The sequence below is a fragment of the Thermobia domestica genome, chromosome 1, assembly GCF_964235325.1.
Source record: "Thermobia domestica chromosome 1, izTheDome1.hap1.1, whole genome shotgun sequence".
NCBI classification, from domain to species: Eukaryota; Metazoa; Arthropoda; class Insecta; order Zygentoma; family Lepismatidae; genus Thermobia; species Thermobia domestica.
This window is the reverse complement of record NC_137454.1, coordinates 186,546,051-186,563,285: the sequence shown is the minus strand read 5'-3', so window position 1 is coordinate 186,563,285 and position 17,235 is coordinate 186,546,051. Positions and strand designations below refer to the sequence as shown.

Below are 17,235 nucleotides of genomic sequence, written 5' to 3'. Positions count from 1 at the left end.
TTTTATAAATATTCGTAATAAATATCTTTTATGAGAAATACACACATCAGAGGGCGTTAAATAAGTTTACCATTAAGACGAAATAATTAAAATGTTAAAAACAGTAAAAACATTTCACGATGGCATTTGAGTTTAAGGAACTATATTTTATATTATCATGACCACATTGCACCTCTTTTGTTCGGTGAACAGGAAGCACAAGTCACCATTCACAAGACTGCCAACTCATAGAAAAGGATAAAACTAGAACACAGTTTGCGTCGACGTACGGTACATGAAGCCTCATTCCAATTCAGCCAAAGAAAACGGGAAAATTTAAAATGGAATGGGAGTGAGGGGGGCTACACACTCATAGAATGAGGAAAACCTCATTCAGGGTGGCTGGCCTGAAAGAGCGTGTTACACATTTTCGACCGAGTGCCCCCACCGGGAATCGAATCCTGGACCGCTCGCACCGAAGGCGAGAGCGTTAGCGACTACGCTACGCGTGCCACTTCCCTCAACTCGAGTGCGCGGAAATCTTTTATTGGTAGTTCTTTATTGGGCTTATGGAAAAGAAGAGTTTGACAAACGTAATACGAAAGAAAACAAATTTTAATATTCATAAGTATGTAACTATCAACTTTTTAAAAAATACAAAAATTAAATCAATATATTTTAATTAACATTAAGAAAATTATTAACACTCCGTCTGATTCCTTCATTAACTAGCTTTCTTATGTAATACAAAAATTAGATCAACATTAAATCAGAAGTACAAGAATCGTGAACAAGCGAAAAATCAATCCATGACGAGGTTAGGCAACAAATGCCACAAACGCATTAAACTACTTAATTTAGATTAATAAATAAGATAGAGTTAGAAAATACACAGATAAATGAGGTGAGATAAAGATAGAAGTGTAGGAAATGTATATATCTTGATTCGCGCTTAGTTTTCAGTGCCTAGCATACTTTATATGTCGTAAATTGTGATTTTTACTATGTACCTCGCGCCCAAACGTCTGGCGCCTAAACGGCTTTACGCCCAAACGTCCTGTCCCGAATCCCAAGTTCATGAAAGTCTTGAGATTTCGAGCTGAAGAATAATTGCAAGGTTGTTTTTACAGCCTTCATATCATCAAGATTCTCCGGGCGAAGGATTTCTGCAACACGCGATAGTTCGCACGGGCCAATACAGGAGAACAGAGCGGGTAGGTAAAATCACCCAACTCAAATCCATCAATTTTTAACATGCGATAAAAGCATGTAGCCTGATATTATAGCGGATAATGACTTTTCCAACTGACGAGGCTTGGGCGCTTCGATCATAATGCTTCTTGCAGTCTGGCCAACTGTTCACAATAGAATATGGCATTAATGGTTTGATTAGGATCCAGGACCTCCCAGTGTAATGTTCCTTTGACAACCCATTAACTTAACAATTACTTCTTGGGATAAAGTTCTGGTTTAGAAATAGATGTCAGCAGCTTACAAACGTGAAACACAATGGTCCAACGTTGTACGTTCCGGTACATAACACACTTGTGATCGCCCGTATCAATGCGTGGAAGTAACTCGTTAATTCTGTGCTGCGAAAGCAAAGAAACACAGATCGTGACTTGTTATTTGCACTCATGTGATATGAAACCCAGTGATCTAATTGAAGCAGTGAAACCCTTTACAACCCTTGTCTTGTGTAGCTGGAAGGTGGCCGTCAATTATGCAACGGTTAAGTTCGCTGTGCGTCAAGATTATCTTCGGAAATCACTGCGAACGTCTAGACCAGTGCTTTTAAATCTTTCCCTTATGGCGACAGTATATATTTGAACAGCCATTCGTTGTTTCTTCTTCACATATCAAACACTCCGATACAAGACATTATCGCTGCTCCACATGAAATCGATTTTCGACCTTCAGTTGATTTCTATATATAAATAAAAATCAATCGCAAAGATGGTATATATACACCATATGTGATCGATAAAACCCAACCGATCTTAACTGAAATCGGAATGGTGATAGAACTTCAGCAGTTTAGTTCACAGATGAAGTACTATGGTCTGCAGGTCTTTGGCTCCTGAGTTACTGAGAAAGGATATTATATATCGCATTGCATATCATCCGATCTTGACCACATTTGTTGTTCAGTTTAATATTGATAACATATATTATGGCATGCAGACAATTGGTACTCGAGTTACTGACCGTCAAAATTAGGCTTGCATTTGGAGAAATGAAGAAATTTTACTAAATCGTGATCGATGAAACTAATCCGATCTTACCAAATTTGGCATGGTAGTAAACGCTGAGTTGCTTAATATGAAATATTATGGTGTAAAGATCCTTGAATTCCGAGTTATTGGCCATCGAAGTTCGGTTTGAACTCAGTGAAATTTCATTAAAACACAACTGACGGAATTCTCGATCTTGATCAAAATTGAGATGGTGATAAAACTTTATATGCTTAGGACACATAAAAAGTATTATGGTGTGCAAGGCTTTGGTTCCTGGGTCATCAAATTTGGAGTTGAACTCAGTGAAAGGATATTACATATATCGAATGTAATCGATAAAATCCATCAAGGTTTGACGAAATTTGGCATAGAATTTAATATGTATGTGAAATTTTATGGTATGCAAATCATTGGTTCTCGGGTTGTTGATCATCAAATTTGAATTTTTACTTCATGAAATGACGAAATTTCACTAAATCGCGATCGATAAAACTCATCCATATTGATCAAGCTTGGCATTGTGGTAAACGTTGACTAGCTTGGTACACACACAAGCTAAATATGAAATATGATGTAGAGATTGTTGGTTTCCGAGTTATTGCCTATGCAAGTTGGGCTTTAACTAAGTGAAATAAAAAAAAATCACTAGAATGCGATTAATGGTACTTCCGATCTTTACCAAGTTTAATACACTATGAAACATTATTGTGTGAAGGTCTTCAATTCGGAAGTTAGTGGCCATTAAAGAATCGGGTTTGGCTTAAAACCTGTTAACTGAAGTAGGTGCAGAGTGTGTGGTTACAACAAAAACTTGCTAAAAATCATCGCTTTTGTAAACTTACTAGTTAGGTATCCTCACTATAAGTCCCACTTGCTAGTTCTTACGACATTAAGAAGAGACATCAAGTGCTATCATTACATATTACTCACTAAATATTACAGAAATCAATATAAAATTTCGATTATGGCGTTAATGCGCTGAATGAACAGAAAGAAATTTAGTATTATTTTATTACAAGATCTTCATTCATTTTCAATTTATAACAAAAAAATCCCGCAACACCCTTGATAGCAAGTGACATCCAAGTTGAAAAGCTCTGTTTCTAGACCGTGGTTGATCTTGGTAGCTTCTGTTTATATTCCTGAATTTTCAATACTAGTGACATAAGCTATCATCACCTGCATCTGCTCCATATACTTGTCAAATACTGCGGCAGATTACAGCCCGATACTGCCTTTATCGACTTCGCATCTGTTTGTTTATAACTAGAATAAATGTGTTACAAGTAGATTTGAAGGAGTCATATCGAAGCTGAAAGAGCATCTACTACTATAAGCTAGAAGTCTATGATAACTGAAATTGAAGTGATACAGTTAGTTATTTATTCAGTTAAACAAAAAGTTTTTTTTTTTTTTATAAATATATATATTCTTCTACGTTAAATTACATGACATATTTAAGTTTCACCAAAATTTTAATTATATTTTTTGAATCACCTTTCTCACATAACAATTAAGTTAGAAGATTTTTCATAAGAAAACAAAATTGCATAACGTAAATATACGTTTTGATTTTGCGTTTAACAAACAATGAAAATGGAAGTTACAGTGCAAACCTCTTTCGTTTTTCCTTAACACAGATCACACTAAAGTTCGATATGCGAGTAGTGATGTGGAAAACTACTCAAGTATTACACTTAATATCTATATAGATTTGAAAGAAGTTTGATATAAAGCACTTAATACTTAAAAAAAAAAAAAGCCAATAATCACTATTGTTTTCTTAAAAACCAAGCTCCGAAGGAAGGGTGCATACAATGCATTTGCGCTACCTTTCTCAGAAATTACGATGTTCATAAGCTTTTCTAGCTTACTGCCAAATGAGTTTTGTAATGCCCTAATAGATGATCTTTTCTCGTAAAAGTCTTTGGACACTTATCACAACTAAAAGGTCTTTCCCCTGTGTGAGTTCTTAGGTGAGATTTCAAGTGTTGCTTCATTGAAAAAGCTCTTCCGCACTGGTCACAGGAGTACGGTCTTTCACCGGAATGCATTCTTAGATGTTTGTTAAAGTCTCCCTTCTCAGAAAATGTCTTCTCACAATGGACACAACGATACCGAATTTCACGAGTATGAGTGCGTATGTGAGTAGCTAATGTAGCCTCCTGAGTGAAACTCTTGCCACACAACTGACACGGATATGGTTTATCGCCTGTGTGTATCCTTGCATGAGCGACCAAATGTCCTCGTCGTTTAAAAGATTTACCACAATCACTGCATTCATAGGGCCTGTCATTAGTGTGTATTCTGACATGAATATTTAACTGAGTACCCGAGGAGAAACACTTCCCACACTGTTGGCACGTAAAGGGCTTTTCACCTGTATGCTGGCGCATATGTGCCATAAGATTACCTCGAAGCGCAAATCTCTTTTGACAAAAATCACAAGTAAATGGCTTCAATCCTGTATGCAAGAACTCATGTTTCGCACAGCTATCTTTATACGCAAATGATTTCTCGCAAAGACTGCAATTATAATATCGCTCAGCACTATGTACTTTCAAATGTTCTTTCAGTTTTCGAACGGATTTCCCACATTCACTACATGGGTACATTACTCCTGCATGAACTTTAAAGTGATGTCGAAGATCACCTTTATTTGTAAAAGCCTTTTCACATATTAAACAAATATGACTTGGCTCTGAATGTCGTTCTAAATGAGAAACGAGAGATGATCTTCGATTAAATTCTTTCAAACAATGACAACACTTATATGCCCCTTTATTTCTACGTACTTTTATAACCTGTAACACAGAACTACTTGGAGCACGAGTTTCGCCGCACACTCCGTAACTACATAAGGATTTTCTCTTGGCCTGTCTTATGTTGCTTTGGGTTGTGGAGAATTCTTCGATATGAGATTTAAACCCTATATCTTGAGTGAAGTCACAACTCAATTCGCACAGCTGCTGCAGAGAGATAATGGGCGATTCAACCTGATTAATATGATTAAACAGCTGAAGGTCATTTGCAATTCTTCTATGACCTACCCTATAATTAGAAAAAGTTATAATTTAACTACATTTACAATTACAATAAAAATAAGTACAGGCCTCGGCATTAACTTTCCTATTCAACTGTGATTACGTATGGGATGCAAATTAAATACAAAATGAACAAACAACTCACTTGCTGAATTAATCATCTTGTTAGAAGTTTCTTATAAAACCATGCGAATAAAAACTCATCCATTAATAATTACCATTACTAGATTTTCCTAAAATAATTATAGTAATAACACTATATTACTGAGCTATTACGAACATATTAGTTTCTGATACATATATATATATATATATATATATATATATATATATATATATATATATATATATATATATATATATAAATATAAATATATACAAAATCATTAGAACCGTATTTGACATGTTCGTGGGGAACAAATTCTTATCTCTCAGTAATACTTATCTTTTTAATATAATGCAGTACTTGAAAATTACCTTAAAAATAATCTCACTTTGCTTTTTTGTACTCCCATATAAATTGTTGAAAAGTCATGTTAGACACCGAATATTCGCTAATTAATTTTGTACGTCGTTTATAAGTATGATAATTGAGAATACAAAGTGAAAACAATTATACTAGTAAACATTAATTCCTTGAGGCAGTATAATTAATTTTTGTATTTTTTCTTTTGTGATTGGTAATGACGGTGAAGGTGTCACTGATGTTACTCAAACTTCTATCCATGGTGCTTATGTAGGAATTTAATTTTGATTTCTTCGTTCAAATCAAAAAAAGATCTTGTATGCCCAGGGCTTGAAAAATCCATTTGCCTGCTCGGCAGTGGCGAGTACGTTTTTACATTTGGCGGGTAAATTCCGATCAATCAAAAACGTAATCCAAAGCAGTCTATCGATACTGGTATTTCCAAAGCAGTGGCCGCCATACAGATGACCATATCCACAAGAAATTCAAGAATAGCAGATGTCACTCTATATTTTTTTTTATTTGTAAGAGACATACCAATAAACAAAATTAAAAAACATTGATATGTTTACTGTATCGCAAAGTGACTTTGTTGATTTGTATAAAAACTGTGACTGCAAAATGGTCTGGCGAATAGATTTTTTGGCTTACTAGCACTTGCAAGCAAGTTTTCAAGCCCTGCGTATGCCTGTCTTTCTATGAATAATGGATTTTTTTTAATGCCTACTTTATCGATGATGCATTTTTATCTTTCAGGAAATTTGAAAGGCCTGATGCTGGGGCATCGTTGTGTATGGTATCACGAATATGTTTGTCCTTTTCGTCATACATATATAATTTTTTGGTATGTGCATTAATTTTATTGTAATTCCCATACATCCTATTCTCACCAAAGTTTTCTTCTTATCTATGCCTTGGGAATGCTGACAGTTGTCTGTGGAACTTCGACGTTAAACAAGACTTTTGGGCAATCTATAACAGGATTCAGGACAGCAAGGTGAGAACCTTTTGAGTTTATTTTTTTCTAAGAGAAATGGATCAGAAAGGTTTAGGGAACAAAATTGTCAAAAAACAAGTTTTCTGAATACCGTATAGTTTTGAATCCAAGACGACCTCCCATATTTTTAACAAAAGATTACAAAAAGAATCTACAGCAAATACTGGGTATATTGTCAAAACTTACTGTAAAATAAAATTTAAAAAAATCAAATCAAGTACAAAGACTAGTCCTCCTCACTGGAAGAGTCTACTGAATCTGTGAACCTTCAAGGCTGAAGCGTTAGGCGAGAAAGAGGGAAAATTCCATATCAACCCCATATTTTTGGGCACGAAATTGATGCAAAAACCTCCTCTTGCATTCAAAAATATGCTGCAATAAAAATTCTATATTTTTGTACATTGGTCACCTATCGTTATTTTTGAGTGTAGAAAAAGAAAAGAAAGCACTTTAAAAAATCTTGAGCTTTCTATTCGTTGAATCGCTAAATGATGTGGAATTAGGACATGCATTCAAAAGATCGCTTCATTGGCATGTAGAGGGTATGACAAGTAGATTCATCATAAGTTACCAGACTTCACTGCTATAGCCGATTAACAATATAAAAAGTAATATAGTAAGCTAGATATGCTTCATGATGTTCACAAAAATCCATTACATATAACAAGTACTTGAGTTCACATGGGACTATGTGAAACAGTAAGTGGTTGGTGTGAAATAAAGAAGTTCATTGCTAGTTACTTTTTTAAATTATAAAGGGGCCTCGTAGCCAGAACTGCGGCACACTCTTCTCAGAAATCTTTCTCGTAAAATATCTTGTAGTGAAAAAGTTAGGGCCTATGGGACCTCAAAACAAGCACGAATACTCAAGATAAGGATGAGTCGAAAATCGCCTCCTTCGAAAGTTGTAAGTCACAAAGAGTTTGAAAGATACGTTTTGGAAGAGCTTCTCTCAAGTGGTTCAGCAAATTTCGCAGATTAAAATGAAATGAAATCTTTAAGTGTTACGTCCCACGGTTATGCCGGTCAGGCTAAAGGAGACGGTGATAATGAGAGATGAGTGAAATGGTGGAATGAAGAAAGTGGGAGGAAACGGGAGAACCCCGAGAAAACCCACGAGCACGGTGTTTGTCCACCACAAAGTTCACTTGGCGGAGGTTGGGATCGAACCCGGGACCCCAAGCACCAGAGGTGAACGCTCTACCACTGAGCCACCGCCCCCCCCCCCCCTATTTCGCAGATTAGTACGAGTTTAATTTACTATTCATGTTTACGGAACAAAACTTATCTATCAACAGATTTTAGAAGAAAGTCTAATTGCTGGAAATTCCATCTAATATCCGTCTCCTTATCTTAAAAAAAAAACACCGAGCTATATTTAGACAGAACCTGGACTAGCTCTTGCATAATTTCTCATGTTGATTGGCCAAGGTTCCTTAATTTTAAATCACAGCGCTTCAAAACTGATTTAATCCTCCATGCTGGTCTAGTGGCTAGCACATGTGCCTTCGGTGCATCTGGTCCCAGATTCGATTCCCGGTGGGAGATCACAACCATTTACTTTCATTACTTATGAGTCTCCTTTAGTTTAGCAAGTGTAATCGTAAGAAAACTGATTTCTTGCACTTCCGAGAATTCGTAATTTTGTAAATTTTACCGACTTATGTTCATTACAAAGTTTGTACTTGTTTTGAGGTCATGTACATCTTACACTATTCACCATCCAGTGTTTCTAAACACACTATTTGCGAGTGGAAATAGTATCATTTTAAAAAAAGGCGTTATCTTTTCCTTTTTAATATGACTATTTTTCTTATGTGTATTTTAAGTTGTAAATTATAAATGTATTACTAAGTATCTATGGCCAACAGATAAAGTCAAATGAGATATTAAGAATGAAAAGTCAACTCAATACTAACAAACAATGAACAAGTTGTAGGATAAATTTAAGGCTTAAGATATTGTAAACTATACACAAAGTTTGACATGGAAATATCGTATCATACAAATAATATGCAAAATAAAAATAAAAGGAAAGTATATTCCGCTTTTATAGTTGTCATATTAGATTTTTTGAATTTGTTGGTCATTCAATATTGAGGAAAATTATATATTATTTTCAGTAATGATCATTTTTACGGAATATAATTTTATGAAATATGTGGAAACTCGTGGTACAGTGAAAACAAAACAATGTTCAAATTCTAAGAGTTCAAATGGTTTCGAATAGTGATTTCACATGTATTAACTTCAAATTTCGTTCACGTCGATATATTTATTTATTTAATTCCCGAATGTTTCAATGATAATTCCCATCATCATCAGTGGCAATTTTCTCAAGCATCTACACTAGGGTTTTTTTGTATCTCTTTACCTCAATACCACGTAAACAAAATCTTAAGTCGATTGGTGATTTCCTTCAGGTGACAAGGTGACACTCATTTTCTTTTTAAAGGGATAATTTGTAGCTTTTCCACATTTTTTTAAAAATAAACATGTGCTATTCGTTCAGCGATAGGAATATTTGTTTTTATTTTTTGCTCCTTTTACACGAAGAAAAATTTCAGTTCTATAGGTCATATCGTTCAGGTGACGACTTGACTAAAGATACGTTAGAACGTGTTAAAATTTAAGAAAATTCGATAATATACCAAAATTCATTCTCAATGTTTTTCTCTTGTTTTACAGTAACAGTTACAAAAAAAGGCAGTGAAAGGCTTTTTAAAAGTATCAATGCCTGCATCACGCACGAGAAATTACAAATAATCCACTGGCGGGGAGGAAGGGACTTATGTAGTCAAGTTAAAGGTTGAAGTGTACGCAAAGCTTATGCAAATCATAATTCATTTTTGTGTTTGTGTTTCATTTGTCGTTTTATTGTTTTTTTGGAATTAGATTTTCAAAAAGGAAATACTTTTGCAGCTCTTCGCTTATTTCTAAACTGTGGTAATTACAAATTTAGAAATAACCCAGAACTCACTACGAGTTGATGGCTGCAAAGGGGGGTTCCGCCCGTCCGCCTGCGTGACTTTATCAAGCTGGTAGGTCACTGTCTAAGTGTGACTGTCTACTAGTGTCTAGAATTCGTAAAAATGGAACTATTGCCCACTTGGAACATATTCTGGGAAGAGCACTACAGAGATTTGTCTGTATGCTACACGCTAATGAGTTGCCCCTTAGACTCCTGTTCGAAAGCTTGGATGGGAAGAGCATCGGCCCACGTATATATTCTGGACCTATTGGAAGATAACAGAATCCTGCGATAGTCTAAATGTTTAAAAAATCAGCCAATTGTAGTTGATTGGATCGACGAGTTTCAAGATTTGGACAATTTGAGCACCGACTAACGGTACCTGCTCGACATTTGTAGAGCAACCTCAACATGAAGTGTTCTACAGACCTAGAAAGGGAAAAAAATGGAAAGACGCACGAAGCCCCGTGGTTGACAAAAGCGGTCTGAATCCTGCGCTTATACTTAGCCATAGACGACACCGATATAAATAAGGACAACATTTCTGCTAGTCCTCTATATAATGATAGTCTATGCTTCCACACAATTTTCCACTAAAAGAAAACCATCTTGCACAAACGGACCACGACACCTGTGGACACTAATTTCATTATCTCGAGCAATGGTCAACTCAACGAAAGAAGTAATTGATCCAGTTATATGTAGGAATGCATACTTCAGTCATCCGGAGAACCTCCTACTTGCTTTGATTAGTGACGACTAAGCTGATAAAGGACAATTGGGGTGGCGAAGAATTTTGAAGGTTCAAAGATGTAGCTCTACAATAACTGTTCGAGATTTTGATGTACCAAAAAATGTGAAGTTAGACGCAACGTCTTACGTTGATATGGTTGATTGGTCAACGTAAATCTGACAGAGCCCCTTCTTACCAAACATTTGAGCTTATTGGAGATAAAGGAGAATATTAAAACTGCAGCAAGGACATCCGAAGAAATTAAGTATTTTCCCTGTCACACACAGAAAATGGAGAGCATTATAAAATTAGTGACTGACGCGGCATCTGTGCGTGGACTGCAGACACGACATGATTCGTTCTGGCTACCTTAAAATCACGGCAACGCATATCAAACTTCTCATCGAAGTCTGACTACAAGGCTAATCAGCAGTAGACACTAGACACTAGTAGACAGTGACACTTAGTGAATTACCAGTTTGATAAAGGTACGCAAGTGGACAGGCGGAACTCCCTTTGCAGCCACCTCCTCGCGGTGAGTTCTGGGATATTCCAAATATGTAATTACTACAGTTTAGAAATACGCAAAGAGCTGTAAAAATATTTCCTACTTGAAAATTTAATGCCAAAAAACAATAAAACGACAAATGAAAAATAAACACAAAAATGAATTATGATTTGCATAAGCTTTGCGTACACTTCAACCTTTAACTTTACTACATAACTCCCTTCCTTCCCGTCACTGGATTATTGGTGATTTCTCGTGTGTGATGCAGTATTGATACTTTTAAAAAGCCTTTTACTGCCTTTTTGTTGTTGTTGCTGTAATTCTTACCGTACAACAAGGGGAAAACATTGACATTAATTTTTGGTATTATGGAATTTTTTCAAGTTTTAACACGTTTTAACGTATTTTTAGATTTAAGTCGTCACCTGAACGATATGACCTATAGAACTGAAATTTTTCTTCGTGTTAAGGGAGCAAGAAAACAAAAACAAATATTCCTACCGCTAAACGAATATCACATGTTAACTTAAAAAAAATGAAAAAGCTACAAATCATCCCTTAAAAAAAAAAATTAGAGCCAAGTCGTCACCTGAAGGTGGTCACCAATCGACTTAACACACAAAAATAACCTTATCGGAAAATCAATTTCGAAAAAGTGTTTTTTAGATCCACCCTAATCTGCACCTGTTGATGGTAGATGTCCCCACTAAAAATTTCAGCAAATGAATTTTTGATTTGATTTGATTTTGGGTTTAGCATCAGGTTCAGCAGCGAGGCTATGAGACGTGGACCTACAGTTTAACGTGGAATCTGAACCACATGAGCTCCGCCGGGAATCGAACCAAGGTCTCCTACGCCAAAGGCGCGTAAGCTAACCGCTTAGCCACGAGGGAGTTCAGAAATGAATAATTGGTATGTTGACGTATACCAAAGTTAACGCTAATGTGTCAATTTAGTCGACTTTACATGTACTCATCTAACTAACCTTGTGACTGGAAGAAAATACTGAAACTACAAACCTTTGTGTTGACGGCAGTCGTAAAGAAGAGTACTCTAAACTTTCATCATAGTCAATTGGTTCATCTTTTACAGTTATTTCTTCTGGCAAAAAGCCTCGAAAACCATCCGTTACCTCTTCAGGCAGAAAGCCTCGGAATCCATCCGTTACCTCTTCCGGCAAAAAGCCTCGGAATCCATCCGTTACCTCTTCCGGCAAAAAGCCTCGGAATCCATCCGTTACCTCTTCCGGCAAAAAGCCTCGGAATCCATCCGTTACCTCTTCCGGCAAAAAGCCTCGGAATCCATCCGTTACCTCTTCCAGCAAAAAACCTCGAAAACCATCCTCTATTTCTTCCAACGCACGTACATCTACATTGTTGAAATCTGAAACCTCCTCTTTAATGGAAGGTTCTAGTTCCACTTCTTCTTTTATAATAGCTACATCTTCAGTTGCCTGGCAATCAAATGGTGGGACAGCAGCCAAACCATTCATCGCATCCCTTAGAGATATAAGTTTCTCTTCATTTATTATAAGGGGAGCAGACAAAAGCGTAGAATATAACGAAGAGTTTATAAAGGTCGTCGCACTTGAAGATTTGGTAGAGTTTTGATCATTCTGATTCACGACTTTAATTGCAGAAGCTGAGTCTTTACTATTTCTACGTTTCTTCATCTTTCTTTTACTTCTGAATGACTCAACAGGTGATTTCCACTTGCTTGCCCTTTCCATATTTTCATTTAAGTAGGTCTGAAAATAATAACAAAAATGGTTTCAGTTCATATCAGTAAGACACAATATTAGAAGAATATACAGAAGGGGGGGGGGGATAAAATAAATGTATTAACAGTTTTCATATTATACTCTCGATTTTTTCCTTACACTGTGAAGAAAACTACAAATGTTTTCTGTATAACAAAATATATGGAATCTCAAGAGCACCGCAAGAAAATTCTACAGCATGACAATGGATAATCACCAAATCAAGTGGTTCGATTTTACATTCCACAAATAAGGGTTCTACACAAGAAACAGAGTGCAACATATTCACGCAAATTTCTAAATTACGACTTTGGTTTTTGTAGATAAAAAAATGATATAAATTACAGAGATCAGTTTTATCTCTAAGATAAGATGTGCTCTCTTTCCACGTTATAATAAAAACTTTATGCGAAAACAATTCTTAGGAAAAATTGAGAAACTTTCACATAGAAAACATTTGATAATTAATTTAAAACTGACAAAATTTTGATACTCTCTGAATGGTCAGTAACACACTTTCCTACCGCCAGATAAAAACGCATGTAATAACTGCATTAAATTATAATTCAAGGGGACGATTTTATTTTATTTTTTTAAATTTCACTTAAAAATCATATGAAGTTAAATCTTTCGGCATTTGCAGACTGGTATCTTCTCAATAAGGGAACCCACACTATTCAATAAATTCACATTTGTAGTGATTTCTACGATGAATATTTGTTACTTCTTTATTATTCTTTATATAAAAATCAGGGAAGCACAATAATAACAGTATATACTTCAAATTCATCGAAATATAATTTACCTTCACCTATTTAATGTTATATGTGTGGCCCAGACTAGCGTAGTCACTAATGCTCCAGCCTTCGGTGCGAGCGGTCCCGGGTTTGATTCCCGGTGAGGGCACTCGGTCGAAAAAGTGTAAAAAGCTATTTTAGGACAGCCATCCTGAATGAGGTTTTCCTCATTCACACCAGGCAAATGCCGGGGTGGTATCTAACTTATAGGTTCCAGTCCCGTACCCAGTGATTCCACAAATGCTCAACACGAGTTAATAATAATAGAAATAATCACGTACGTCGTTTGTTCAATTATAGAATTATTATCATTTCACTCATGCTGTGTATATTATTCTGACTGCTCTACGCATTTGTTTTTAAATATTTGATTGAAACGTTAAAGGAAAGGTCATATGACTTTATTCTTAAATTCTATTAACATTTAGTTTAACAACTTTTTCGGACCTTGGTCTGACCAAAGTCAACTTTTAATGAATATCTAGTTTAGCGTAGTCCACAAAAATTTGGAACGCATAATAATAATAATAATTCTACGATTAAACTAGTAAAAATGTTGGTATTGTTTTTTATCGTGTTGAGATTATTCCATAATCACAAATAATACAGTAACACTTATGATATAAATAATTTAAGGACGTTTTTATATTGGTGTTCATAAATACACGCTAGAACTACTATGCTTTAACTATGTGTATTAACGCCTGGACATCACATTTATTTATATTATATTAACAGAAATTAAAAATAGTTAATGAAATGAAATTTTGAGTTTTACGTCCCACGGTTATGCCGGTTAGGCTAAAGGAGACGGTGATAATGAGTAATGAATGAAATGGTGGAATGAAGAAAGTGGGAGGAAACGGGAGAACCCCGAGAAAACCCACGCACACGGTGTTTGTCCACCACAAAGTTCACTTGGCGGGAGCAGGGTTTGAACCCGAGACCCCTAGCACCAGAGGTGAACGCTCTACCACTGAGCCACCGCGGCCCCCCAAAATAGTTAATTTATGCATACATATGTATACTCTTAATCTAATATATTATCATTATTATAAACTAATTTGAATTTGAAGAAAGAATTTAACTTTTCCTGGCGACGTGATTTTTTCAAATGTTTTCGCTCTATCAGCCTGGTGAGGATATTGACATCCGGCGTTTCGAATCCAGACATTGCATGAAGCCCCATTTCGATTGCCGGTTCAATTCTGCCTTTTTCGCTCTTTGAATCTTGAGTTGTTCTGTGTTCCCTTATTTTCAATGGACCTGATTTCGATGTTTAGTTTGTCCTACTTCCATTATGCTATGAAACATACACACGAAACGCAACGCTGAAACAATGAATAACACAAGTTGAAAATGAAATTAAATATTTGGTTTGACATCTCATTAATAAGACTCATAAGCTAAATGAGACGATAGATAATCGTAAAGAAGAATTCATGGGATGAGACCGTAAACGAGAAGTTTAAAAAAAAAAAAAAAAAAATGGTGATGATATCCACCACAAACTGTCACAAGCCTGGGATTTCTCGCATCGGGGGTGAGTGCTATCAGCCCCAAACCGCGGAGTTGGTTGAGATTAGAAATACGGGTCTCTCTATTTTTTGCTCTATCGCAATACTCATAATCTTAGAAATATAACTATTTGAAGAGAGTATTGACTGTATTTTCTCGTATAAGGCATATATCAGAAGCTGTGATTTTTTATAATATTTTCATTGATGGGAGATGTTTGATTTACAGCTGAGTATCACATTATTCAATTACAATTCTTTAAAATCAAAATTCTCCTTTTTAATCAAAATCGTTTTTATAAAACTAACTGATTTAGATTATCAGATATTTGGTTTTGCATTTGTGAGTTTGTCTTTCGGGAAATAAATAAATAAATAATCCATGTTTCCATAGGACAAGGTTGGCCAATTTCTTTGATTTTCCTTCACGGTTTTGGAATATCGTTTGTGGCTCATTATGGCATTGGAACTCTTCTATAACTGAGTAACCTCCACAGCTGCCCAGCACACTGCTTTAATTTCTGAAGTTTTTCTAAGTCCATTATGTCTGTGACAATCATGAACTCCAACAATAAATACCCACCTTTAACGATGAGGTCACTTCTCATGCTACATGACATCGTTTTTAATATTAGCTGAACACTTCATGGGTTCTGTTGCTGAATACGCTCGTCCCAATCGAGGCACTAAAGCGAAGAAGAGAACAAAGACTAATGAGTACATATCCAATGTTAAGAGAAACAATGGAACCATGTAAATTTGATTGATATATTAATGTTTTCATTTTGTATAATACACAATTATTTATATTAGTAAAAGGAAATTACGAACATACCTTGCGTATTTTTTTTTTTTTTTTTTTTTTTTTTTTTTTTTTTTTTTTTTAAATTCCTTAGGACGATAATTTCGGGACATGTAATAATTCTTGGCTGCCTTTCTCAAGCCCACTTCGTCTTTAAGTTAAAGAATCAAGTTGCTTACCTACTTCTAGAACTGTTCTTCAACGTGTTTTGAATTTCCCATCACTTGCTTATACTTCAACAAAATTCTCGAAACCAATTGTTAATGGATTGTAAACTGGTACATGTGTAATTCACTTATATTTGTAAATAAATAAAATAAATATTTAGTAATGAGAAGTTTGTAATTAAATTCCCTACGCACAATTGAAACAAGGTTGCTTGTTCTTGTGTGTGTGATAATTATAGTGTTTACTCAGCTCATTGATTTGTATTAATTAGAATTAAGAATTATGTTATTATGTGATTCCAGCTTTAGTTCTTTGTCCAAAACTTTGCATTCGGTGGGTATGAGAATTTGCGAATGAGGAGTTTGCGTTCATCTTGCCTATTAATGACTAGTAGTTTTAGTAGAGTTATAAAGCTTGATTATATAATTCCAGATTTTGTGCAGTGAATAATCAAGGTTTAATTCTGGCGCTTTGGTCCTGATATAATAAGATTCAAAAGTAGACCTTTCAATTTGCGACTTGATCTATGAAGTAATTCTACTTTATCAATGAAATGTTAGGAAGAAGTTAAATGTTTTGTTAATGCCGAAACTGCAATATTCTGGTCATTCGTATCCCTTAAATGTTCTTTGGTTCTAGTGCACGGCCCTTTTAGTCATTTCTACAGGGTGTTTCAAAACAACTCCGACACGTTTGGGAGGTGATTTCTGACACTAAGATAAGACGAAAAGTATAGACCCATCTGGGTACACATATGTTGCCTTTCGGAATTATAAGATACCGGAAACATGAGAAAATGAACTTTAAAGGTCCATAGGTTCAAAACTATGGGCCTTACCGTAGTCAGGTCAAGACTTCACTTGGGTATATGCCCTACCCAAAAATCCATGTTTTAGAATCCTCCGGTACTTCCACAAAAGTATTTATAGAGGTAGTTAGTGAATACTTCAAATTATATGCACGTAGCCAAACTCTCTCTATAAAAATTGCTGCGTGAGTACCTAAAGATTCTGAAGGTTAGAGCACATATTAGTTCTATATTTGGTTAGAGCACATATTAGTTCCTAAGTGAAGTCTTGCCCCGACAACGGTAGGTCCCATAGTTTTGGAGCTACGGACCCTTAAAGTTTTTTTTTTTTTTCTTTCATGTTTTCGACAGCCTATAACTCCGAAAAGAAACATTTGTGCACCCAGGTTGGTCTACACTTTTCGTCTTATCTTGGTGTCAGGAATCAGATCTCAGAGTTGTCGGTGTTT

The 17,235-nt window shown here is 35.5% G+C and overlaps 1 protein-coding gene across 2 annotated transcripts in view; it reads right to left on the bottom strand.

The window, feature by feature from the left end:
* Positions 1 to 746: 746 nt before the first annotated feature.
* LOC145691923 (uncharacterized) overlaps positions 747 to 17,235 on the bottom strand; it is a 32,324-nt gene continuing 15,835 nt past the window's right edge. For both annotated transcript variants that reach the window (XM_081767238.1, XM_081767233.1), the window contains exons 2-4: positions 15,592 to 15,694; positions 11,955 to 12,682; positions 747 to 5,267 (exon numbers count right to left, since the gene is read on the bottom strand). In XM_081767238.1, coding sequence (XP_081623364.1) covers positions 4,082 to 5,267; positions 11,955 to 12,664 — 1,896 coding nt within the window. In that variant the 5' untranslated portion in view covers positions 12,665 to 12,682; positions 15,592 to 15,694 and the 3' untranslated portion in view covers positions 747 to 4,081. The remainder of the gene's footprint in view (positions 5,268 to 11,954; positions 12,683 to 15,591; positions 15,695 to 17,235) is intronic.